This window comes from Plectropomus leopardus, chromosome 7 (genome assembly GCF_026936395.1).
Source record: "Plectropomus leopardus strain MGB_pleo_1.0 chromosome 7, ASM2693639v1, whole genome shotgun sequence".
NCBI lineage: Eukaryota > Metazoa > Chordata > Actinopteri > Perciformes > Serranidae > Plectropomus > Plectropomus leopardus.
In genome coordinates this window covers 6,746,579-6,772,215 of record NC_142182.1, presented here as the reverse complement: position 1 = coordinate 6,772,215, position 25,637 = coordinate 6,746,579, and the positions used below count along the sequence as shown (strand labels likewise).

General features: G+C 39.9%; 1 protein-coding gene across 1 annotated transcript; it reads left to right on the top strand.

Moving 5' to 3' along the window:
* The first annotated feature begins 4,658 nt into the window (after positions 1 to 4,658).
* On the top strand, positions 4,659 to 24,897 carry slc38a8a (solute carrier family 38 member 8a). Its single transcript, XM_042496389.2, has 10 exons — positions 4,659 to 5,006; positions 12,178 to 12,376; positions 13,996 to 14,152; positions 15,384 to 15,488; positions 17,481 to 17,538; positions 19,098 to 19,212; positions 20,628 to 20,775; positions 22,357 to 22,559; positions 22,637 to 22,688; positions 23,858 to 24,897. Exons 1-10 carry the CDS (start codon positions 4,803 to 4,805, stop codon positions 23,958 to 23,960), a joined length of 1,344 nt encoding a protein of 447 aa, XP_042352323.1. The 5' UTR covers positions 4,659 to 4,802; the 3' UTR covers positions 23,961 to 24,897.
* The last annotated feature ends 740 nt before the right edge of the window (positions 24,898 to 25,637 follow it).

Below are 25,637 nucleotides of genomic sequence, written 5' to 3'. Positions count from 1 at the left end.
AAAGGCGAACATGGTCACTCCTGCTTTTCCCTGCAGCCACACCTGTTCATGTGTCCTCCTCCATGTCTCCCATTTGTCCTCTCAGGGCAGAGACTTAAATAAAAATGTTGCTGGCTGGTTGGAGATTTTTTTTTTTTTTAACAAAGAAGTTGTGACTGGAGTTCACATGACTTGGACTTGAGTCAGACTCGAGTCATGATGGCTTCTGGCTTGACATTTAGACTTTGACTTGAACACAGATGACTTGTGACTTCACTTGGACTTTAGCCTTTTAACTTGGAATCACTTGATATCCTGCCCAAGCCCAAAGATTAAAAATTATGATATAACAGAGCTGCACATCGGATAAACTGACACCATCGAAATCATCTGACAGGTCCGCCTGCGATCGCTTAGGAAGCGGCCGATGATGACGTATGAGCAGGAGAAGCAGAACACACTCTCAACACACACTCACTAGCGGGTCCGTTTGCGCAAAATTGTGATATTTTAGAAATGCTGATTTAACACAAGTGCAAGATGACTGCCTTTCTGCTGAGTGATGTTATGCAACTTCTCTCTTTATAACGTTCCAAGAAGCATGTTCAAAACATTAGCAGGTTTATTTCTATTGCAGCCGCCGCGCTAGCTGTCACTATTTCCAATCGAAGGCGACGTAAGCGAGTGATAATGGAAAGGCGAGCTCCTTATACGTGGGAGCTGCCACGTATGAGGGATTTCTGGGAGGTGATAGTCAACGATTTCTCAGAGGAATTGTGAATTCAAAACATAGGGCATGCTGAATCGTGCACGAGGGCGCCCGCTCCAAGCACATAGCCATAGCATCATGTGAAAAAAGTGAAGAAAGTGTTACCATTGCAGTTTTGTGAAATGTGGCTTTTTCAAATCACCTAAAACACCGCCTCGTGAGCGTAAAAACGTTGCTAGAAATATTCACAAACTACTGCATATTGTATATGACTGTATTCCTTTATATTTTAACACACTTTACACTCTCAGCGCATTATACATACATACTACTTCTACTACTACAATACTTTATTTATAAAGCACCTTTCAAAGAAGGGATGCAACTCAGAGTGCTTCACAATAAAATGCAACACAGAAGGAAAAAAGATAAACAAGCAATTTTAAAACATTGGTTTAAAATAAAAGCATGAAAAAGTTTTTCAGCATCTTTAGAGGACAGGGACGCATTGCAATGTTTCTTATGTGAAAAATGCTATTTTTAAATACTTATATACCAGTGCTAATTGTTTTACTTTTACAGTATTTCTATATATTTAATTTTTTTACATACTCTGTGCTTATGTTCTGGTTGGTATAATTCTCCACCTCTAAAAAACAATGACAGATAATTAGAATATTTTTTGTACCACATGAAACAAATAACAAGGCACAACCAATCATAGAGCTTTCAAATGTTATTAAGTTTAATTGAAAGTTATAAATGCCAATTTTAAAGAGAGCAATGCTCAGAGGTTTGTGAGGAAAGAGAGCATGAGTGAGAAGCTCTGGAGGAGGATGGGGAGGAGGTGAAAGGTGAGAGGGGTGTCAGAGGGGTGAGGCGGGGGACACAAGAAGACATCTGTGTGGGGCCAGAATGTGTCCCCCAGCTGGCCGGGCGATCACATGCAGTGAAGTTCAGACGTCACAGGAATGAGGGGGTTGATCGAGCCCCACGTGGACAAGATTGTTTTCGCAAAAGATAAAATCAGTCGCTGATGACTTTTTATGATGATGAAAGCAGTCTTATTACACTTCAAGTATTTTTCATGAGGAAGGCCTTTTCACCTTCTTTGCTTAATTCAGACAGCCTTTATTAGACGTTAGAGGAAGGATGTGAGAGGGGCCTTTCCAGTAGTGTTTCTGTTATTCATCCTTAGAAAAATTTGCATCAATTTGCTGCTGTTAAAGATAAATTGAAGATGATGGAAATGGAACTGCTGCTTGCACAGCTTTATATGTTTTGACTCCCCTGTCCTGTCCTGTCCCCCTCACCCCCGTCCTCCTTCCAATTTAAAAGCTTTCATCATTTTTGTCTTTTGATGTCAACACAAAGAATGACTGTTTTTGCCCATGACTCATAGCTCTGCAGCCTGTATGACCCAAACATGAAGCCGTCACAATTACTGGAGAAGTGTCGAGTTGCGGTAACACAGGGACATCAACTTGCACATTTCATGCACAGAATTGATTTGATGGGCACAAAAGCCGAAAACATATTGAGTTCTGCCACAGAACTACACCAACGTCACTTTTTTTTCACTCGTGAAATTGAGTTCCTGACTTTTAATTTCATGGATGAAAATGAAAAAGCAACACAAATCAATTTCCTGCGGTACAGTCGCAGGGTAACAGATTGTACCCCGTAGGTTGAAGCGTCCTGCTCTGTAAAGGAAAGGAAGGAATCAGGTAGTAATATGATGATTTGCATGCATAACCCTTCTGTTTATAATTTACAGGAACAGTGAGGAACACTAATCTCACAAATTCTCAAAGCATATACATATATATATATGTGTGTGTGTGTGTGTGTGTGTGTGTGTATATAGAAAGAGAGAGAGTCCTGAGTACATAATAAAGACATAAAACAAACCATTAAAATGTACAATATCAATTATTGTAAATTAAATGATTTGAAAAAAAATCCTAATTAATACTAAAGCAAAATATTACATTATTTATATATTATATTATTATTATATTACTCCTTTTACCCTTAATCGTTAAGAGGAGTGAAAATATGGCGGGCAGTTCTTTCACTGCTTAGGTGTTGCAGGCATAAGATCAATGGCACCGCCAAAAAATTTTGGGGGGATGTAAAGTCGTCTAGCTGCGGCATGATGACGCTGTGTCGTCTCAGCCAAATAACTTTAGCCAATATATTTTTTATTTATTTTTTAGCACTTTTATTAATGTCATTCTTGTTTTTCCCTTATCTTTTTTGTGTTGCTTATCCATCCATTCATCCATTGTCATACGCTTATCTGAGGCCGGGTCGTGGGGGCAGCAGGCTGAGCAAAGCACTCCAGATATCCCTCTCCCCAGAAACGCTTTCCAGCTCCTCCTGAGGGACCCGAAGGTGTTCCCAGGCCAGACGAGATACGAAATCCCTCCAGTGTGTTCTGGGTCTGCCAAATTTCTTGTAACTTTTTACTATTTTTTTGCAATTTTTTCTGTCCAGTTTTTAAAAAGTGCTAATCGCCTTCTTCCCAATTTGCTCAGGTCTTAAAGGGTTAATAAGCTGTTAGCGTTTTGCTCCACTGTGCTGAAGTACTCAGTCATCTCCCCGAGTGCCACACTCAGGCAGGACGTCACACTTTACTGTTTATCCATGCAGCTCCCTCCATTCCTGTAACTTTCCCATTCCTATTCCCCACATTTTCTTCCCCCTCACTTCTTGACATCACCAGATTTGACAGTGAGCCAGGCAGCCTAACACTCACCTACACACTCCCACACACACACACACACACACACACACACACACACACACACACACACACACACACACACTACCATGCACACACTGTGTCTCTTAGTTTCATGTGAATATATTGAGGATTTTAACATAACACACAGCCAAAAAACTATTTTCAAGATTTCTAGGCGCCAATATCTGGCTGATGATGAGAAATGTGTTGTTAGGCAAAACTTCATGTTATTGTTTTTGCAGTTTGGTTTCTTTGTAGACTTCTTGTCAACAGTGTGTGTGATGATTGTTGTTGTACAGGGCTCACAGTTACAAACACAAACCCTCAAAGGTGCTTTTGTTTATTTTTTAGATACCATTGTTTTGCATAAATTTGATATGTGCCGTTTATGAAATGGTTGGCCCTATATGTTTATGTCCTTTATTTAACCATGTAAAAGACTCGTTGAGATTTAAAATCTCTTTTTAAGAGTGGCCTGGCCAGGAGGGCAGCTTAAAACAAGGTTACAACAACAAATGCAGACAAGCAAATACAACTATCAAGCAAATACAACTATCAAACAAATACAATTATCACACAGTACAAAGAGCAAGCACAATCTGCAGTTAAAATGCGAAAAGTGCAATCATCAAATTTCAGTTATCACTGGAGTAGCAGTCACATTGACCAATAGTGCTATTTTCTTGACCTTATAAAGTGACTTAATTTCCCCGATAGTGATCAACTCAGACAGTTTTAGGCCCTATAACAACAGTATTTCATACAAAAAAGAAATGATGAAATTGATCAATATTTTGACTACCTTCATAGGTAGAAAAAGTGTATAATAAAACCCTTCAGGTGATAGAGAGGGCACCCACTTAATCTCATGTAAGGATTCCCCTTTTACTTAGATATATTTCAATCAATAGGAATCTAAGGAATCTATTTACTATCTACTGTATCTCTATTATCTCTCTCATATATATATATATATTTGCTGAAACTTTTGCTGGAAATATCAGGCTATATCAGCATAAAAATTAAATTAAAGCATGCCATTATATAAATATCATACCACCATTTTTTGTAATGACAGGCAGCATTGCTTAAGTGATGGTAATGTTGTGTTATTTACATGAAGGGGGTCATTGAAGTGTTTCTCACAGTTTCCGAGCCTAACCTGAAGGCAGCAGCGGGCCCTCCCCTCCCTCCTCCCTGCAGCCGGCTCACCTTGCTCAGTGAGCGGCCCGGCCCACACGGCGCGGCTCGGTGTCCGGGGAGGGGTCGAGAGCTGACCGGCAGCTCGTGCGGGTGTATGTATGCAGCTTGTGAGCGCGCGCGTGCGTCAGTGAGTCCTGCCGCGAGGTCCACGCCGGTTGCAGCATGGAGGAGTTAGCCAGAGAGAGCATCAGCCTGCTGGCTTCAGCCTCAGCCAAGCCCCCGCTGGACGTGGCCTCCGGGCCGCGGCTCGGCTCCATGGGGGCCATTTTCATCATGCTGAAGTCGGCCCTGGGCGCCGGGCTCCTCAACTTCCCCTGGGCCTTCGAGAGAGCCGGAGGCATCCACAGCGCGGTCACCGTGGAGCTGGTGAGTAAATATAAAGATTTCTGCTCGTTGAATGTGAGGTTTCTCGCCGCTCCGGGAAGTCGATGCAGCCAAACTGCTTTTGATCAAACTTTTTATATTTATTTTTATTGCAAGTTTGTTGTTGGGCAGATGCATCTTATCTACAGAGTGCTGAGGTCCACTGAGATCAATTAAGGAGATTGTGATCTGTTCCACCTGACAGGAGAGCTCATGTTAGACTTGACCTCAGCCCCTTTTCAGATTCACTTTGTCCTTATCAGTCTGGCTTTTCTCCTGTTGCTCACCTCTTCACTGTCACTCTGCAGTATTGAAATGGTTGTGGGGATTTTCTTTTTTCCCTCATCTCCAAACATGTCTGGTTCTAGGCTGCTTTTAATAGGGGGGCCGGTAAGAGATGTTGGTGAACTGTTTTTATCCGAAGCTTTTTGATAAGCAAGCTCAATTTTTGTGCCTTTTTATGCACCATGGCAGTGATACCTTACTTTCAGTACCAATACACTGGAATTTATTTATTTAGTACTTTTAGTATACATGAGGTGCAAGAGTGCAAAAAATGGCATTAAAATAGAGCATGTTTATAAAAAAAAGTGCAAAAAGTGCCAGTGGAGGAGCCTTCAACAGAGGTCCTGGCTAAGACCCTTATGTCCTAAAATCTGAGCAACATCGTAAAATCCTAGAAATGTCCTAAAGTCCTAGAAACATTTTAAAATCCTAGACTAATATCTTCGAAATGTCCTAAAATCCAAGAAATGTCCTAAAATCAGAGAAATGTTCTAAAATCAGAGAAATGTCCTAAAACCCTAGAAATGCCCTTAATCCTAAATATATCCCAAAATGCTAGAAATGTCCTAAAATTTGAGAAATGTTCAAAAATCCTGGAGACTTCCAAAAATGTCCTGAAAACCTAGAAATGTCCTGGAATCCTGGAAATGTCCTAAAATCCTACAAATGTCCTTAAATCCTAGAAACATGTATGGGCAATTTGAGTATGCCTTTGTTTGGCGTAAGTGGGGCAGGTGGAGCATTTGGGGTAACTGCCCCCTCATGTCTAGAAGCGTCCTCTACCCAAACCAAAACTGTGTGTAACCTTTTTTACTCAGCTCGTCATCACATTGACCCTGAAAATGGATCTCTGTTTTAGTCATGTCTTAAAAGTTCCCACACTTCCCTCAAATCCAAATCCAGTTTCGGGGGCTATTTTCCGTGTGGTTGATGGAAACTCAACACTAGTTTTGGAGTTTGCTCAGAGAGGAAAGGAAAAACTCAAATCAGATAAAGGATCAAGCAAACCAGGCATTCCTCTTTTACTTATTTTTGTGTAACTCTACAGATAAAACTACTGTCCAAGACTTTAATAGAAAACATAAATCATTCTTTTATTCTCCTGGTGTCGCTGCCTCGCTGTCACTGGCCGTCCTGCTTTCTAACTTCTACTTTGTCTTTTTGGATGAATCACCGAGATGGGCTCCATTAATCTGATCTTTGAAAAGTACTCACTTCAGTGAATCTGCTTCTTTTTGCCGTTCTTCCTTTTTGATTTGTCGTCCTGCAGACTTTGGACAAAATAAGGTCTAAGTGTGGCCTAAGTTTGTTTTTACGTACCTTTACCTTTTCAGTTTTTAATCCTGTGGAACCTAGGCTTTAAAAAAGGCAATGAGGAACTTAAGCAGAAATTTTCCCAGAATTTAACAAGAAATTAGTAAAAGAAAAAATACAAGAAATACACCTAAAAATTAGCAAAAACAATACAAAACAAAAAAGTGAAAAAACATCAAGAAAACAAGGAAATTACCTAAAAAAATCTTTAAAATATAGTATTTCTGTAAAATAATTTAAAATCCAATTGTGTTTTATCAGCATTTTGGAAATATAGCTTAAGTTTTGCACAAACCTGTAATGTAAACCCACCTTGTGTTGTCGCCAGCAGCGCATTAACTCCACTTCTTCTGTTTTTGCCTTTCACAATAAAACCCCTAGACTGACGCCACATTGCTGCTCACCAGGGGGAACATGTTTACACGCTGGGACTGTGGTGATGAGCTGGTTAATATATTTCAATGATTTTGCTTCAGATTTCGCTCTGGCCTCTTCTTTAAGGTTATTAGATGGTACTTGGCTTGTAGGACGCGAAGTTTCAAAAAATACATTAAAGAAAAATTCAGCAAAGTCTCTTGTCAGAAATCTGCGTACTCGAGATAATTCACAGACTTCGTTGTGAGCTGTTTTATGTAGGACCTATTTTCTACAACTGCTAACCATGTCACTGCGCAGAAGGAAGCGTACATCTACTGCCAGCTCACCGAGCATCACTGAGCTATCGTAACAGCTCAGCCGAGGAGGACGCCGTTAATGTTTACATCTCACGCCGTCACAAGCAAATGCATCCTTCTGTGTGGTGATTCGGTTGTTGGGTGTAGTTCAGTAGGAAGAAAATAGTTCCTGCATGAAACTTCTCACAACAAGGTCTGTGGATTATCTTTAGTGAGCGGGTCATGATTTCTGGAAAGAGACGTTGCTGTTAAGTTTTCCAGATGTATTTTTTTGGCACTTCAAGCACCACAAGCCGAGAGCCATTTAGAGAAGGCAGACATCTCAATGGCTGATATTGCCAACACTCGGTATCCCACACCAAAAAGATCTAGACTGATAAATAGCACTATAGATAAGAGGAAATATGTATTTTTTTGATATGGGGGTGAACTGTACCTTTAAGGTTGAAACACATTATGTATTTCATAAGATTATAAAAGATTTGGTTGTGTTTTCTGTCTTTTTATATTGAAAACTTTTTAGTTTGGGACTGTTGTATTTGGGCTTTGAAAACTTGTGACAGCAATTACATGTACTATTTGTATATATGCAATGATTAGTTGAAAAAATAATATTTAAATTAAGTAGCAATTTAAAAGAAATGAATCAGATATTAAAAAATTAAGGTCATATGATGTTGGCTCTTAGACCCTCCATTAATCCAGAACATCTTGAACTGGAACGATGCCCTGTACTATTCAATGCTTAAAGATTAGCACATTTAATATCTTTAATCATGGCAGCATTAAAAGTTGGTGCCGGTCAGTACATGTTTGGCTTGTAACGCATTGTTAAAGAGCTCTGGCATTGTTTTCCTCCTATAATCTCTGAAATAAATTCCTGTTCAGTGTATACTGTTTGGCGCTAAAGGTGGTCAAAGACCTGAGACTGAAGTTTTTTCTCTTTACTTGCCAGGTCTCCCTATGACACTGCAATCTAAATATCTGATCGGACACTTGACGGTAACTTTAGGGCTTAATTGGATCGGAGACTTTTCTAGTTTGTAACTAAACTTGCTCATTTCCACTCTTCCAAAGTCACTCCCACGTGTTTTCCCCACGGATCTTCTATACAGCTTATTTGCATAATTGCTGTCATTTGCTTGTCCATGTCGTAATGACTAATTTCAGACTGCGACCTTATAGCTGTTCAGCAGGGATCTATAACCCTGACAGATGCTTCCTCTCTCCATTGTTTTTCCTTTCTCTCTGTTTGGGTTATGTGGCTGCTTTTCTTATTGTTATTGGTAAAACACTTTATCTTCCACACCTCTCATTAGAGTTCAGTAACTCTCTGCTTCTTAGCAGCATATTAACCCAGAGGACAGTGACATCCATCCTGATGCACAGCAGGGAGGGAGGGTTAACCTTTGGGCTGTGAAGGTAATTACTTAGCACTCCTCTTGTGTAGAAGTTTAGTGTAGTGATATTCAACTTGTGGCCCACGGGCCAAATCTTGCCCCTGATAGGTTGCCAGATGGCCCCCACAAACATTATTGAATTTACAATTTGAATAAAGTGATTCACACTGGGAATTGTTTTTGTACTTCTAGTATACATACAGTGCCAGAGTACATAAAACAGCATCCCAATAGAGCTTTTTGGTCAAAAAAAGTGACAGTGGAGGATTCCCCACCCCCCTGAAAGAGGTCCTAGGGAACCTCTTAATGTCATAAAATCCTACAAACGTCCCAAAATCCTGGAATTTTGAGAAATATCCTAATCTGAAAATTAGGACCCCCTCGAAAATGAAGTTATCCTTCCAATACATTTCTGAAATGTCCTAAAATCACAGAAATGTCCAAAAATTACAGAAACATCCTAAAATCTTAGAAATGTCCAAAAATCCTATAGGACTGTCCATAAATTCTTGAAACGCCCTAAAATCTGAGAAATATCCTTAAATCCTTGAAATGTCCTAAAAGTCCAAGAAAAATCTTGAAATCTGAGTGTCCTAAAATCCTAAAAAGTCCTTAAATCCTAGAAATGTCCAAAAATCTGAGGAATGTCCTAAATCACAGAAAAAACAGAGAAAATGCTCTCATATCCTATACCATCTGAAAACCTGAGAAACGTTCAAAAATCTTAGAAATGTCCCAAAATCTTTGGAAGATCCTAAAAAATTAGCTTTTTTTGCCTTTTATCTAATGGCTACAATAGTCTAAAGTTAAACGGATGATATGGTTAACTTAGCTTTGTCAGTTTATCTGGGTCCCTTCCCCTTCGTCTGTCTCAGGCCTCCAACGTTCAGAGAAATCATTTGTGAAGACACAAAGGAACATTAAAAAGATAGATTCAGTATATTTGCATTTCCATTTCAAACCCAGCGGAAAGCTTTTCAAAAAGCTGCTCCTTTCTTATTAATTTTCCCTTAGTGTCATTTTTCACTATAATCAGGTTCATCCACAAAAGCACTTTTCATTAAATCCACTTGTCACACTGCTTTACAGCCTCTAAATGACACTCATCCACCTGTCACTCAGCAGTTGTATTAGTGGCATTTGTATTATTAATCAAAACCGCATGCCATACATTTAAATAAGTAATAACAAAGATGATATGAAGGTCAGACAGTGGAAAATTTAATTTTCCAGAACGAAAATGAAACTTTCTTTTCCGTACAAGCAAAAAAACAAATGACTGTTATCTTTGACTTTGTCAGCCTGTGCGTCACTGATGGCCTTCGCCCAGGGAGTGCAGATGAGCTTTTAGCTGTATCTGTCACGATAAGTTTATTGTGCATAGTCACTGTAAAATAAAGAATAAAAATCAAATTAATATTTTAAATCTATAATCTACAATATAGAAGGACGAGGCACTTTTCTTTAAAGACCCCTTTCAGACAAAATGAATTTCTTTAACTTTGTAACGGCAACTAACAACTATTATAGTCAGTTAATCTGTCGGCTATTTGCTTGATTACTTGATTAGATGTTTGGTCTATTAAATGTCAGAAAACAGTGAAAAAATGGTGATCAATGTTGAGCTTGAGATGACGTCTGTAATTGTCTTGTTTTTTTCTACAACCAAAAGAAATTAAGTGTAATGTGAAAGTATAAAGTAAAGTATAAATATTCACATATATGATGCTGGAATCAAAGAATTTTGCCTTTTTTGCCTTAAAAATGACTCAAACAAATTAAACAATTATCAAATGAAATTAGCTGGGGATTAATTAAGTAGTTCACAACTTATTTATTAATTCTGACATCTGGATTGTTAACATGTCCATATGTTTTTTGTTTTTTTATGAATCTGATTAGAACAGGTTTAAAAGCCTAAACAGTTTAAACATGATCCATATAAACACCTTAATCAGCTTAAACAAGCGCAAACGGATTAAAATTTAATCAGCTGCAGAGGGGTAATTTACAAACCTTTTCAAAAACCGATCAAAAGAAGATTAATATCGTTTTATTTGTATCTATCTTCAGTCTGATTGAAGATTTCATGATAACGAAAAAGGGTGCATGTAAATGTAGGTAATGACTGTCTCAAAAACCCTGATTCAGCCAGTCAGGATTTATGTCACGTCACATAAGGAAACAATCCTGTCAATTTGCGAAATGAGGGTTATCAGAGGAGAACCCAGGTGTAGCTACTGATCGGGAACAAGGTTTCTCTAACAATATCTGTACTTTGGCTGCTCGATATGAATATTTCACCTTTTTTTTTTTCCATATCACGTTTTAAAGTTTGAATGGGCTCAGTGGGTTCTAGTGTTTGCCAACACTAGATATAAAACAAGAGCCAGAGACTGTATCATATTAAGTTTAGTTGTAAATTCATCACTTTTGAACAGAACGTCTCTCCTCTCCTCCGTGCTGCTGCCTGCATGACCGCAACTCCCTGTACCAGAGAGAAGTATGAAAGTAAAGAGCACTCACTCTGCAGCAAAATCCGGGGACCTAAACCTCACTGGAAGTACACTGCGCAGCACTGATCAGCAAAAAAAAAAAACAGACTACTCGACCTGAAGTATTCTCAGTAGATTGAGGGTCTTTGACTTTCAAGGGGCAGCCTTAGTTTCTAAAGTTGTAGAGAGCCAGAGACGACCGGGGTCGAAGATGAGACGGTGCGGGGTCAATTTACATGTCCATAGATTCAACGAGGCAAAGGTGTAGAGTTTCTTCTAAGGCATTTTAAAGCATGAAGGGATGGTTTTAATTGGCAAAAAACTTCTCAATATGTAATTTTAATGAACAAAGATAATTTTTTAGGGCTTTAATTGCTGCCTGGAAAGCCACTACTGTATGTCTGGGATTCAACAATTCTTCTTTTTTGTATTGTGAATGTGATTTCTTGTTGATATCAAAACAGCTTTTTCTCCTTAAACCTTACCAACCTTGTTTTCTGTTCAAGGGTCACAATTCTCAAGTGCTGAATGTTGTCTAAGATAAAGCAAGATTGAGGGTAATTTTAGAAATTGTGTTACAATTACATAATTCGTCCACCAGAGAGCACTGATAAGATGATTTTTCAACTACACAATGTCCATTTCTGTATTGATCTGGGTCACAATTCATTATAAACAAACCAAAAAATTGGGTGGCACTTAAAAGTATTACGTTTTGATGCCAAGTTCTATCTGGTGGTATTACTTACCTCAGATAAATGGGCTGAAACACTGAGTGCACCAACGTTCACTTAAATCATCTCATTTTTTTACAACCTCACACTTCAACAATCTCTCAGACTAATTTCTAAGATGCTACAATCACATTAAAGTTCAGCATTCAGCGGCTTCAAGGTATTTGGTTCTCATGTCAGTGCCATCGCATTAGACGGCGTTACGTGACACCCTGACTTAAAATCATCTGTATCTCTTCGCTCCATCAGTCTTACTTCCGTTATGCCCGCAGGTCTCCCTCGTCTTCCTGATCAGCGGTCTGATCATCTTGGGCTACTCCTCGTCCATCAGCGGTCAGTGCACTTACCAGGCGGTGGTGAAGGAAGTGTGCGGGCCGGCCATCGGTCAGCTGTGTGAGGTCTGCTTCGTCTTCAACCTCTTCATGATCTCTGTGGCCTTTCTGGTCATAGTGGATGACCAGCTGGAGAAGTGTGAGTTTGAAAATCTGTAGAGTGAAGGCCGTACCACGAAATCCAATTTTTATTTTTTTTTGTCTTTTTTTTGTTAAACATTATCATTTATAGTTATTTTTTTTAAATAATACATTTAACTTCGAACAGACCTCCTTTTGTTTCCTCAAACCTTTGAGCATCTCTGCTGTGTGAGTGCCTGAAATATAGCCCGGACAATGGGGAAAAGGAAACATAATGTGGTCATAAAGAAATATTTCACCAGTTTTCAACCAGCTCTGTATCATAACAGTATGGGAAGTATGTTTAGATGAACTGTGGTAAAGTTTTCTCCACCTAATCAGTGCCTAGATATCCCTCCTCCCCCATGGCGAAACTCTGCCAAATTACGTAATTTACATTATTAGGCGAAGTTTCACTGGCTGTTAGCCTGTTGCTGAAAGTACAGGCTGCACTTCCGCATTTTCGTATTGCTCGCCAACCACCGCTGCCACGTCATTGAATTGTACACAGCTGATTAAGAGGCACACCTGCCCTTCTCTCTGTCTCTCAAACTCAGATTGAAATTTGATATAACAGTAAACTAGGCAGCGCTGATCGAATATAAATTAAGATTATGTCCCTGCACTGCCTGTAAAGATGTTTTCAGAAACATATTTTACGATACGATACGATACGATGCGATGCGATGCGATGCGATGCGATGCGATGCAATACGATGCGATACGATACGATACGATACGATACATAATCCCAGTTACACCTAACACAATATTGCGCATACAACGCTCATAACACATATCACTCACCCAATAATGAAACGCTCCGTTTCACAGTAGTGGCAAGAGTTTTTGAACTGGAAGTGGGCGCCATCCTGCTGTCAGCGTAGCGAAAACAGAGGCTGAAAAAAACGGATATCAAACAGTAAAACTAAGCAGCGCTGATCAAATATAAACCAAGATTCTGTTACTGAGTTGCATATTTCTGTATTTTAGCTTACCATTTAGCTGTAATTCAAGATCCAGCTGGCCGCCATCATTTCACACGGACCGTTTCACATTACGTCAGGTGCATTGCACTCTGGTGTTGTAGTTTTTCTGGGATCATGTGGCACCAATTTCAAAAGTATTTGTGCCTTTTACTGCAGAGACGGCCTGGTTTTATGTGAGGCCTGTCTTTATATAGACACCATACTGGGGTATACAGTATATATCGCTATCAGAAGTCTTTAAGTGGAGTCTGTTTCCTCCTTGAACTTGACTTTGAATCTCTTGGTGTTTATTTTGTTAGTGAACCAGCTCACCTGTTTCTCTCTGAATTAAAAACTGATCGATAACGATCTCTCTCTCCTCTTATGTTAGAGAGGATGAATACTCTGCGACCTTGCCCGGCTCATGTCTCCTCTCAGCTTAAGGGCAGATTTATGTTTGCTGAGTGTAACTTTATAGTTCACATTGTGGTGAAATGGCCTCTAATATTTGGTCTAAAGCATGTTTCTTTTTTTCCTGTCCAATCACAGTTGTATTAGTCTTCATTTTCCTTATCTTTGGGACAGATACAGTTTATTTAACAATTTCTATGCTTCCTTCCTCCAGTAAATGAGTTACGTGCATGTCGTGTGTGTTCTTGTTCACCGTCAGTGTGCGGCTCCTTGTATGAGCTGGTAACTGGTTTGCCGGAGTCCGAGATGCCGTACCACTTCTACACAGACCAGCGCTTCGGCCTGGTGCTGCTCTGCGTCCTCCTCATCCTGCCGCTGTCCATCCCCAAAGAGATCAGCATCCTGAAGTACATCAGGTCAGATGACACACGTGGGAGTGCATGCATACATAATGTGGCCAGTCACACACATCCAGTAATTTGTCTACTCCGGTTTAGAAATAAGACATACAAACAGTATGTTTATCAGTTTTATCGTTTTGTACTTGAAGTTTTTTTTCATAATAGAATTTTCCCAACTTTTAAATATAGTTTGGTTTGGTATAAATCTTGGTTTTTTTGTGTTTTATTGGATTTTACAGAAATAGAGAGTTGACACTTCACTGCACAATTATGCCCACTTTCCTTCACCTGCTCAAGCCCACCCTCCACCGCATGGCACGAGTGATTAAAGAACATAATAATAATAATTTAACATTCATGTATAAGGGACAAAGTGAACACAATAAGAAAAAAATATAAATAATGATAAGAAAGAAAGAAAAAGAACTGTTTTCCAAGATTCATTCAGTCATCAGATTTAGTGTTAATGGTCACCGCAGGCTGATTCCTAATCATTGTGATGATCACATAGCCTTTTAAGTTACTCTAAGTTACTCTTCCTAAAAAATCGTCTTCACCATCAGTTTGATACGTTATGAGGTCGCTCAAAAGCTAAAAGCGAGATTTCCACAAAATTTAAATGGAAATATCAATCTAATGTCCACATATTTAATGTATGTTTACATTACTCTATTTTTAAAATCTGTCTGTATGAGCTTTTCTCCAATGTAATGCGTCAGAATGTCCAAATTACACACAAGATATCTCATGACCTAATAGACAGATGCTTGAAAGTTACGTGTGATTTGATCACAGATTGACAGAGTAAACAAACGTAAACGGCATCAAAGATGCGTTTTGATCCATTCACTCAAACCTCCCTCTCCCACTTTTTTTTGTCGCTAATTTTCTGGTCACCTTTGACTATTTTACGGACATTTCTTTCCATGTTGCTGATTGCCTTTTTTCCAAGATTTTGAAAGAAATCAAACTAATGTCAGGGTTCAAAGGTGTATAAATGCTTGAGAAAGGCGTCTGAATGCAGCCAAAGAAAACTGCAGTTGACTCGGGTTTCAGAGGGTTGAAATGCGTTTTGTTCATGGTGAGGATGCGAGTCTTTGTGACTGTCACAGTCATGCACGTGAGTGATTGTGGATAGGTGCCGACCCCTGCAGTCAGTTTCCAGTAATCTACTCGTCCATTGCACTTTGACTCAAATGTCTCTGTGTTTGTGTGAACGCGGTGCTTTGTCTCTGTCCTCTCACAGTGTTCTCGGCACTCTGGCTGCAACCTACCTGACCGTTGCCATCATCGTCAAATACCACACCATGTCTTCTGTCATGGTTCACGTCACCCCTCTCTACACTAGTGGGTATGTATGTATGTGCGTGAGTGTGTGTGTGTGTGTGTGTGTGCAGGGGTGACAAATGATGGCATCCAGGGCTCCAAGCAATGCAGTTGCTCCACTGGTCCCAACAGCTTGTAAAGTCAAAATTAGTCTTGAGAGTAAATGTGACGAGTTGAGATCAGGAGTGTGTCCACTGAGTTATCAGTGCTGACTACTTTTCAGTTTTGCATGTCTTTATGTTTTTCATTTAAAAAAGTGTTTTTTTTTTCATGACATTTAGAGCTACACTCATGCGCTGTTTTACAGGGAGTTGGGTTAAAATATTGAAACCACTCTCAAATATGTCCGTTAAATATGACGCTATGGCCAGGTAGCAGGGGGAAATGGGTAGCTAAAATGCAAATTAACATTTTTACACTTTGGTGTTTTGCATGTATTAGATGATACATAGATCAATATATTGATACAATGATCATTGATTCAATATAATTGAGGTTTTCAATTGTTCCTGTGACAACAGGACGACGTTAGTCTGGAGTCTGGGCCTTCGCAAAGTTAAAGTGACACAATAAATATGGGCTGATACCCCAGAGTGTGTGGCACATAAATCCGTCCATTCCCAGTATTTACTGATATAATGTCATATTGATTGCAGGCCCCTGAATCGAATTGAATAAAATTTGTATTGTGGCAGACTTAGTGGTAACAGAAAATATCATATTGTAGTCCAAAGAATCGATATAATATCGTATTGTGATGAAACTAACGATTGACAACCCAACCCGCCTGTCACTGGTCTTCATGCAGAGCAAAGCTGCAAGTCTGTTGGCTGTAGCTCCATTTTTAGTAAACAGACATGAGAGGGATGCTGATCTTAGTTAATTCATGGCAAAAAAAGCACATTGTGGTATTCCCCAAAATGTCAAACTATTCTTTTAAATTGGTTTTGGTTTTTCATAATGACAACTCACTCCTGTGAATATATGCTTAGCAGTGTGTATTTACTGTTGTCTGCACAGCTGAAGCAAAGTGTTTAATGTGCCTGCAAACCTCAATTTCAATTCAGTTCAATTCAAACAACTTTATTAGTCCCACTAGGGGCAATTAGTAAAGAGCAGCATGTTAAAACTACAAAACAAAAACCCACATAGCAGCATTCACAATATACAACCAGGCGAGTGCACCAGGAGCCAAGATGGTTCACCCAACCACACCATATACAGCTGTATAACACTTACAGGGAATTTAGAAGTCTGACTGCTGAAGGGATAAAAGATTTTGCATGGCGTTTTTTTGCAAGCAGGTGATGCATAACGACGCTCTGATGGCAACAGAGAAAATTCACCTGCAAGGACATGCCCTGTGGAGGCAGGGTACTTAGTGCCTTCTGTAGGATTTGTTGGTTACAGTAGGCAGTAAAGTCTCTCTGTCTCACTCCAATGATTTTCGAACAGATTTTTATAATACTGTTCAGGCTGTTCCTGTCAGGCTCTAAAACCAGCGAATAAAAGAAAAACTTAAAAGACTCAAATAGTTTGGTAGAAATGAAGAAAGAATTGCTGGACCAAAATACTAAACAGTATTAATATATGTGTCCTTTTTTAGGAAAAGTTTTACATTCGAGGTCCTCTTTTCATTGCCATAAATGGACTTTATCACCATAACAAGTTCATATAATGAGGTTGCTTTCAGGAAATATGACTGGTATGCGTCTGATCCATAAATCAGTTTTGAATTCAGGCCACCAGGACAGACAAAGTCGATGAAACTGTCCTGCTCGCTCTTCTCCTTGAACTCCTGTGTCACTGCTAGGACGCTCTGTCTGGCTCACTGACTTGCCTCCGCTGCTCTTGTCAGCCGTGCGCCTCTGATTGACAGATGAACTCTATGGCGAAGCGTCTCTAAATGCCGCGGCATTATGAATGGTGCCCTAATAATAGCTTGTTTCTTCTTCTTCTCGTGGCATTTGTGAACTCCAGAGAAGTGACTCTGATGTCTCCTCCTGTCTGTGTGCAGGATCAGCTCCTGGGCTTCCACCTTTAGCGTCATCCCGACCATCTGCTTCGGTTTCCAAGTGAGTGTGACAACTAAGAGATGTTTTCATGCAAGGCCCTCTGAGACGTGGTTAACACGTGTGTGAACATCACGCTGTGGTACGGCTGGAGGCCACCGAGTGTGCAGCTGTGTGTGGGAAGCTTTATGTATGCATGTTTCAGTTACAGCTGCAGAACTGCAAATACATGCATGTGACTACATTAAAAACTGATTACCCAGCAAGTAATGAAATCTCCAAAACCATCTGACCTTAAAGGGATAGTTCACCCAAATTACAGAAAACATATTTTTCTTGATCATAAAATCTAACTTGGCAGAGGAAGTGCTACTACATCAGGGTCAACGTCACAGTGACACGATAACTTTTTTGGACCATTATTCAATATCACATCTCAGTAACAGACGGGAAGACATTTGGTTTGGTGACAATAATCTTGGGCGTCCACCTTTAAACTGAGCTGATGTATTGATCATCTGTGTTGCCGTGTTGAATATTGGCAGAAGCATCTACATTTTTAAAATATGTTGCTCCTTTGCAGCAGCATCTGTATTTTAAGCATCTCTGCTATCAAGGCTACATGTGAGCCTGGACCAACTTCGATGTAACGTTAGCGGTTGGCAGAGCTGCACAACCTAATTCTAGTTTTTAAATGTGATGTTTCAGAGCTGTAAACACCACAAACAAAATTCCATTGACTTCCATTATATTTTCTCAGAGGCAGGCTAGAGGTACGCGAGTGTTTCTGAATAGTTCTGTTGCAACTGTAGCAGACATTGAAGTGCTTTTCTCAATAATCTTTAGGACGTGGGCTTTCTCGTGAGAGTGTGTTAAAGTGTAGGAAAGGTCATCAGGCTGGCGCAGCCCGGGGCCGCTGTGCTCCGCAGGATCTCGGCAGAGTTAGCTTTTCATATTTAATAGCAGGGTAGAGCGCAGGAAAAAGATCATTGTGTCAATCCAAAGCACTGCAGACTGATGTGTAACTTCCCAAGTTGCCAAGGTAACCCCTGAGGGATGCTGGCAGGATCTAATAAAAGGAGGTATGAACGGACTGATGCACGTCCTTTCTCTCACACACACACATAGACGCCCTCCCTCAGGGTGACTGATTGCACTGCAAAGGGTTGAAAAGAGAGCTGATGAGATCCTGAGAGCAGTGGAAGAGGCGACGGCAGGAAAAGGGGAAGCGAGATTTAAAAGTGGACGACGGCAGCTGGGATCAAGTGGGGACAAGAGTCTGTATCCTGACCTCGGAGATGATTTAACTCACCCCAATGTGCCACTCGGAGCTCATGGCCTTCATTTAATTCCCCATCTCCTCTCAGTTCATCACAGCAGCAGAGAGATCAGAGATAATAAGACCTTTGGATCCACACTCTGCACCATGAGCTCTAAACAGATGAGCAAAATACAAGGTTGGGCGTCAGAGAGACACACAATGTGTTTGACCAACAAACTAGTCTCTGTTTCATCTCTCAGCAGATCTGTGTTTAGTCGCATTAGGAGTTTATTCTAACCAACCACAGCAGCAGTTGACCCCACCTATAACTGCGTTTAATCACCCTGTATGTGTTTTTAAGTGCCACGAGGCGTCCATCGCCATCTACAGCAGCATGGAGAACCAGCGGCTCTCCCACTGGGTCTTCATCTCTGTGGTCTCCATGATCTTCTGTCTCGTCATCTACTCCCTCACAGGTCAGACAAGCTTCTACTTCCCCTCTCTTCCACAACACTTTTACACGATTATATAATTCATCTGATTAGTTTTGGCGCATTTCCAGTGCAGCATGAGAAACAGAGGAAACCTCAGGAGCAGATCAGCTGTTGTGTGTGTGAGGTTTTGATACAGTGAAGTTTATCCCTGAGGTGTGATTAAACCACTTTTCACAGCTATGTGGGTCACATCAAGGGGAAGTGAAAAGCAGGTCGCAGCTTCTGGGTTGTAAAATGATGCTTCAAAGAAGTTATTTCTTCATAAAAGAAAAGGATTTTAGCCCCTCAGAGAAAGGCGGTTTAGGTTGGTGCACTGCTTTGGTGCATATTGAAATATCTCAAAATCTTTTGGATGGATTTAAGTGAATTTTTCCTATGACCTCTGGTGGAAATGTATAGTTATGTCATTATTAATTACATATTTTCACATATACCACACACACTCTCAGCTAAATTAATGACACGTTTTACATCACTGTCACAGGTTGTGTTACGCTGGCTTCATCAAGGACATCTAAAGTTCAGTTTATTGAACAAACATGTTTTCATGGTACCTCCATCAGATAATTTTAGGGATTTTTAGTTAAAAATCAGGAAGAGAGTCTGTTTTTATTGGTGTGTGGAAAAAGAGCCAGCCCCTCTGAGAATTTATATCAATATATATATCAACGTGGCATGCTTCAGTGGCTTTGCAAACCAACTCAGGTCATTTATGAAAGATCTTCGTACTTCTTAAGGCTACGCTTCAGAGAAGTTTCATTTTGAGTTAAAAAAGTACAAATCAGGTCGATTTATCGATATTGATAATTATCAAGCTAAAAAAGTAAGTGTTATTTCAAGTTTAAAAGCTATTTTTCCTCCTGAGTGAAAGAAAAACAGAGTTGTTTTTTGACAATGGAAACAGAATAAATAGACAAAACAAAAATCTCAACTGATTTTAATACAACAGATGAACTTTGATGACATCGTGAAGTAACGTGGGATCAATTATTGCGGATGAAAGTCTTTCTAAAGCGACTCAGCCAAAAAATAATGTTTATGGACAAAGAGATGTGTGATAGATTTACTCATGTTACCTTTAGTCGCTTTACGTCATATCATTCTTTTGACTGTTTCCTCAGACACATTACCATCAGCGTTAGACGAGTCAGCTGTGCAGCGGCTGCAGCTAACATTATCTGGTGATAATAATAAGAGCCCAGCGCTCTTATTAAAAATAAGTTTTATTCACAAATTCAAGGTAACACGCAGTGAATAATTGATAGACAAATGGTCATTTTGTATTGAGTATTCTCTTTAAAGACTGTGCTTGAGAGATATCAGAAGGTTAGCCTTTTCATTGTGAGAATATTGGCATGCTGGTTTTACTATTTAGCTTCCTTTTCTTTCTTTCGCAGGGGTTTATGGGTACCTGACATTTGGAAAGGACGTGAAAGCCGACATTTTGATGTCGTACACTGGCGATGATATTCTGATGGTCATCGCCAGACTGCTGTTTGGAATCTCCATCATCACCATCTATCCCATCATCCTGCTGCTGGGCAGGTCAGGGACACGGCCACAGTGAATTTACTTCATCTCAGTTCAATCTTTTAAAAGGTCTCAATCTTTCTCACTCGAGTTAAATCATCCAAAGTCATCAGAAGTTTCAATATAGTTGTACACAGAACTTTGGGCGTCCTTAAATTCTGTGCCTGGGTTACCTGATGTTTGGCCCAGTGATGAATGAGGTTTTCAAGTAGACCAAAAATTGAAATAGCGCATGAAAGATTTTACCCTCTAGTGTACCAGTGAGCCAAAAGGCTAAAAAAACACACTGTAAGTGAGGCCAGTAAAACTCTTCCAGCTTACTTATCCTGGATGACATTGACCTAATGCAAGTTTTAGGAAAAATTGCTCCAATGCATCACAATCAACTGGATGTCATGTTTTTGGTTTTATTTAATTTTTCCGTTGTTGAAACTAATACAGTAATGTCCGTGGCAGACAATTGTTTTTTTTTTTGTGATTGTAATGTCTAGTAATTCTTAAACTTTGTAATACCCTGAATGCATTTTTATATTTGATAAACAGAGATAATTATATTCAGTAAATGCGCTTTTACACCTCTGCACCGGCAACAGCTGAGGCCGGAGACAATATGTTTATGGGTTTTCCGTCCGTCCGCCTGTCCGTCAGTATGTCCGACCCGTTTTTGTGAATACGTTATCTTTACAACACCTCAAAGGAATATGTTCATATTTGACATAAACATTCACTGGGGCTCAATGACGAGCTGATCAGATTTTGGCGGTCATAGGTCAAAGGTCAAAGTTACTGTGACCTTGTCTGTCTCATCCTTGTGAACTCAATCTTTTAAGAAAACCTTAAGGGTTTTTTTTCAAGTTTGGCACAAATAACTCGAGAATGAACTGATTTTGCCCTGCAATAGTCTGGCGACCTATCCAGGGTGTACCCTGCCGTCTGCCCGATGACAGCTGGGATTGGCTCCAGCCCCCCCGCGACCCTTACGAGGACAAGCGGTTACAGAAAATGACTGACTGACTGAACTGATTTTATTTTGGGGGTCAAAGGTGAAGGTCATTATGACCTTGTCAGTCTAATTCTGTTCTTGAGAACACAGTATCTCAAGAACACCTCTTTTCTTTAAAATTGGCACAAAAGTTTGAGTGGAGTCAAGGATGAACTGATTAGATTTTGGTGGTCAAAAGTCAAGGTCACCGTGACCTTGCAACCGTCTCATTTTTATGAAAACAATATCTGAACATGGCCTTAAGGGAGTAGTTTCTTTAAATTTAGCACAAACATCCACTTGAACTCAAGAATTCACTGATTAGAGTCTGGCGATTGAAGGCCAAAGGTCAAGGTCACAGTGACCTCATACAACATGTTGGATATCCAAAACTGCTGATTGTGGAGATCTTCTGTGCTGCCGGGGGGAAGATGTGTGTGAGACACACAACCACGTGGTGATATATCTAATTTTTTTAAAACATTTTCCTCATTTTTTACTTTATAAAGGGCTTTGGACATCAAAATTGCATGTCACGTCATTGGCTTATTTACAGAGGATAATGTTTTGGCCACACTGTCTGATCAAAAACACACCTATGTCCTGCACATCAGATCAGTGATCCAGGACCCCCTGCTGAGCTGGCGGCGGAGACGGGACGGTGCCGTGACAGCGGAGTTCGAAAGCCGCAGCCGCTACGTGCTGACGGTCCTGTGGATAATGGTGACACTGCTCATTGCCACATGTGTACCCGACATCAGCAAGGTCATCAGTGTGATCGGAGGGATCAGCGCCTTTTTCATCTTCATCTTCCCAGGTAACACTCGCTGATTGCAGATTCATATTCTCCCAGAATGCGTTGCAACCCTTTAACGCTGCGATGTGTTTGAACAGGACTCTGTTTGGTGTTTGCCATGCAGTCTGAGCCTGTCTCATGTAAAACAAGGTGAGAACAAACTTCATTTAAATGATAATGTATTGTAAACATGCATTTGAGTGATAATCCAAAGAAATACTCAAGAGACGAGGAATGAATGTGGTGAAATAAGCTTGAGTGGGAACCCCTGAAGATGAATAGTTTAATCCTAACAAAAAACTTTTGACTGGCGCTAAACTTTTAGTACATTAGGGTTTTTTTGCAAATAGACAACAGTTTTAGGATGCTGATGTCTTCTTGTCAGTTTTTTTCCGTCCAGTTTCGTTAAAACTTCAGTTAATAGCCTGGGCTATTTTTGTAGGCATCTCTATGGGACAGGCTTTTATTTCCTCACAAACTCACAAAACTTGCTCAGCAAAGATGGAAATACAATCAAATTATTTATTTAACCTTTTAAAACTGGGACAAATTGGCTTCATTTTATTTTTCAATAAACGGGAAGAAGTTAATGAGCAGCAACAGAAGAAATGACCCAGAGGTTAGCAAGAGATCTGTGAAAAGTCCCAAAAAATGACATGAATTCCAAGCAAAGAAAAACAGTTAAAAAAAAAAAAAAAAAGGAAGATTAAAACAAAAAACAAGACAAGAAATGACCTAAACAAAAAACGCTTAAAAATGATAATAATTCTGTAAAATTATTTTAAATATAAAATTATGAATATAGTTCACTGGACATTTTTTCCCTAGATTTAAGAAAAAATAGCCTTTTTACATCTACTAATCCTTTTTTGTGTCTCTCTTTACTGTGCCAGTAATTCTGTCTTCTTTGGTGCTCATGGTTTCAGTAAAAGCTAATCGTGTGTAGCCTATCCATATTGACAAAAGTTTAAACATATTTCATGGTGTATGTGCTAACTAACGTTATCTCCAGCAGGTCGCCAACAACCTGGTTTTAAACATCCAAAGAACTTCTATAAAAATGAATTGCATGGTGACCGGACCGGGCCTCCAATTGAGACAGGCCTATATTTGTCAAAATGTGTTGCAACAACCAGTTAGTTAAAGGGGCTGTGCGTTTAATTGGGAGTAGGATTTTATTTCAAGATTCACGATACTTTGACACATTCATATCCATATGTAGACATTTATACAGAAATATAGGCAGGACAGAAAAACAAACAAACAAAAAAAACCAGATGTTATATTTCTCTTTGTCACCTGTGCCCTCTCCTCTCCAGAATCATCCTCACAGTGTGGGGGATGGTGACCCTGATCTGCGGAGCTTTCATCTTCGGTCAGAGCACCACCATCGCTGTCATGCAGGTCATCGGAAAGATCTGACTGTTTCCTCGTCCCTCGCTCGTCCAGAGCTTTTCATGAACACTCCTTTCTTTCCTCTAAAGAGCCCATGGTGACTTATGGCCACCATGGGCTTCAAAAATGGACATGAACTCTGGACAATCGAGACGCCCCCCCCCAAAACTTGCAACTTCTGGCCTTTTCCCCAGTGGACTAACCTCGGTAAGAATTCCTCTCACCTTCGGTGTCAAGGTATGCCATGGGTTAATTGTTCTTAGTTGAACCATGACGACGAGCTGTCTGCCAGTTGCCACGCTGAGATCACTTCAGGTTCTTCTACAGTTTGATGTGTTTTATTTGATCTACTGTTGTCACATTTATTAATGGATGTTTGTGCTTATCAGCATTAGACCTGCTTGTATTCAGAAAACATTCACACACAGTCTGCAAGATGAAGAGATTTAAACCGATAGCGTGCACGGTGTTATAGGAGGTGATTTTCTTGAACGCTATATTTGGCTTTAATGGTGTGTAGAATATTCGATTTTCAGTAGATATTTAAAAAAAAGCCAGAGCATTGTACCAATATGAAGCTAGAACTTGAAAGCTATTTTCGTGTGTGCATGGTGCAGCAAAGCAGGACGATGTCGATTGTTTGCACAGTCTGCATGTTACCACTAGATCATGTAATCAAGGCCTCGTTGTTGATATTTCCAAGACCAGTTGGTAGACTGAGCTCTCAAAGGTTGCTTGATGGTGCCACAACTGATGGGGAGGGAGGACATTTCGATGTTTCTGTATATTTCGGATTTGAGTGTGTAAATAAGTCATATCTTACATCTTTTTGTATGGAAAAAAAAGAGCTGCATTCTGGTATTTGATAAATACTTAAGGATGTGTAAAGCAGTCACGTTAACAGTGAATATTGAGTTAATGAAAAGGCAAGTGAATAAAATAATTTTTATATGAAACTGTTAAATTTGCATCCGTTTTCTGTTTTAGCATACAGTACAAAAAAAAAAAACAGAATAAGGGATATATAGGGTTATAGATGTATGTTAAAGCCTGTCACTCCTGTAATAATAATTTTGTAATAATAATAAAAATAAGGCAAAGTACTGCAAAACCAAGGATTTTAAATACAGAACAAAAACACTGATGTACAAAATATGGTAAATACTTAACATGTACATTGTAGCTGTTTCAGAGTCAGAGAACTGTTATATTTTTGTGCAAAGATGTGCAAACGTGTTTAGCAAGGAATGTGCAAATGTAAAGCAAATATGCAATATACAAAGATAATAGTCCAAGGTGTGTGTCAGTGTAACGCATATAGATTGATAGTGTCTATGGGGGGGTCTATTTCAGCGAGGGCCTTGGCCTTGTTGATGAGGCCCACTGCAGTGAGGAAGAAACTGTTTTTATGCCGTGAAGTTTTGGTCTCGATGGACCGCAGCCTTTTTTCAGAGCGGAGTATAACAAAAGAGTTTCTCTCTTTGGTGGGAGGGCTCTGCCGTGATCTTTCCTGCCCGCCTCAGAGTCCTGGAGTTGTGGAGGTCCTGGGGGGATGTCAGATTGCAGCAATCACCTTCTCAGTGGAGGAGATGATACGCTGCAGTCTGCCTTTGTCTTTTGTGGTGGCAGCAGCGTACCAGATAGTGATGAAGGAGTTGAGGATGGACTCAGTAATGGCAGTGGAGAAATACCTCATCACTGTCT

What these genes read in the sequence shown, in the direction of transcription:
- slc38a8a (XM_042496389.2), top strand. Translation starts at nt 4,803, where the DNA reads ATGGAGGAGTTAGCCAGAGAGAGCATCAGCCTGCTGGCTTCAGCCTCA. An exon ending in GCGCGGTCACCGTGGAGCTG is followed by an intron (nt 5,007 to 12,177) that starts GTGAGTAAATAT and finishes TTATGCCCGCAG; the next exon opens with GTCTCCCTCGTCTTCCTGAT. An exon ending in ATCATCCTGCTGCTGGGCAG is followed by an intron (nt 20,776 to 22,356) that starts GTCAGGGACACG and finishes CCTGCACATCAG; the next exon opens with ATCAGTGATCCAGGACCCCC.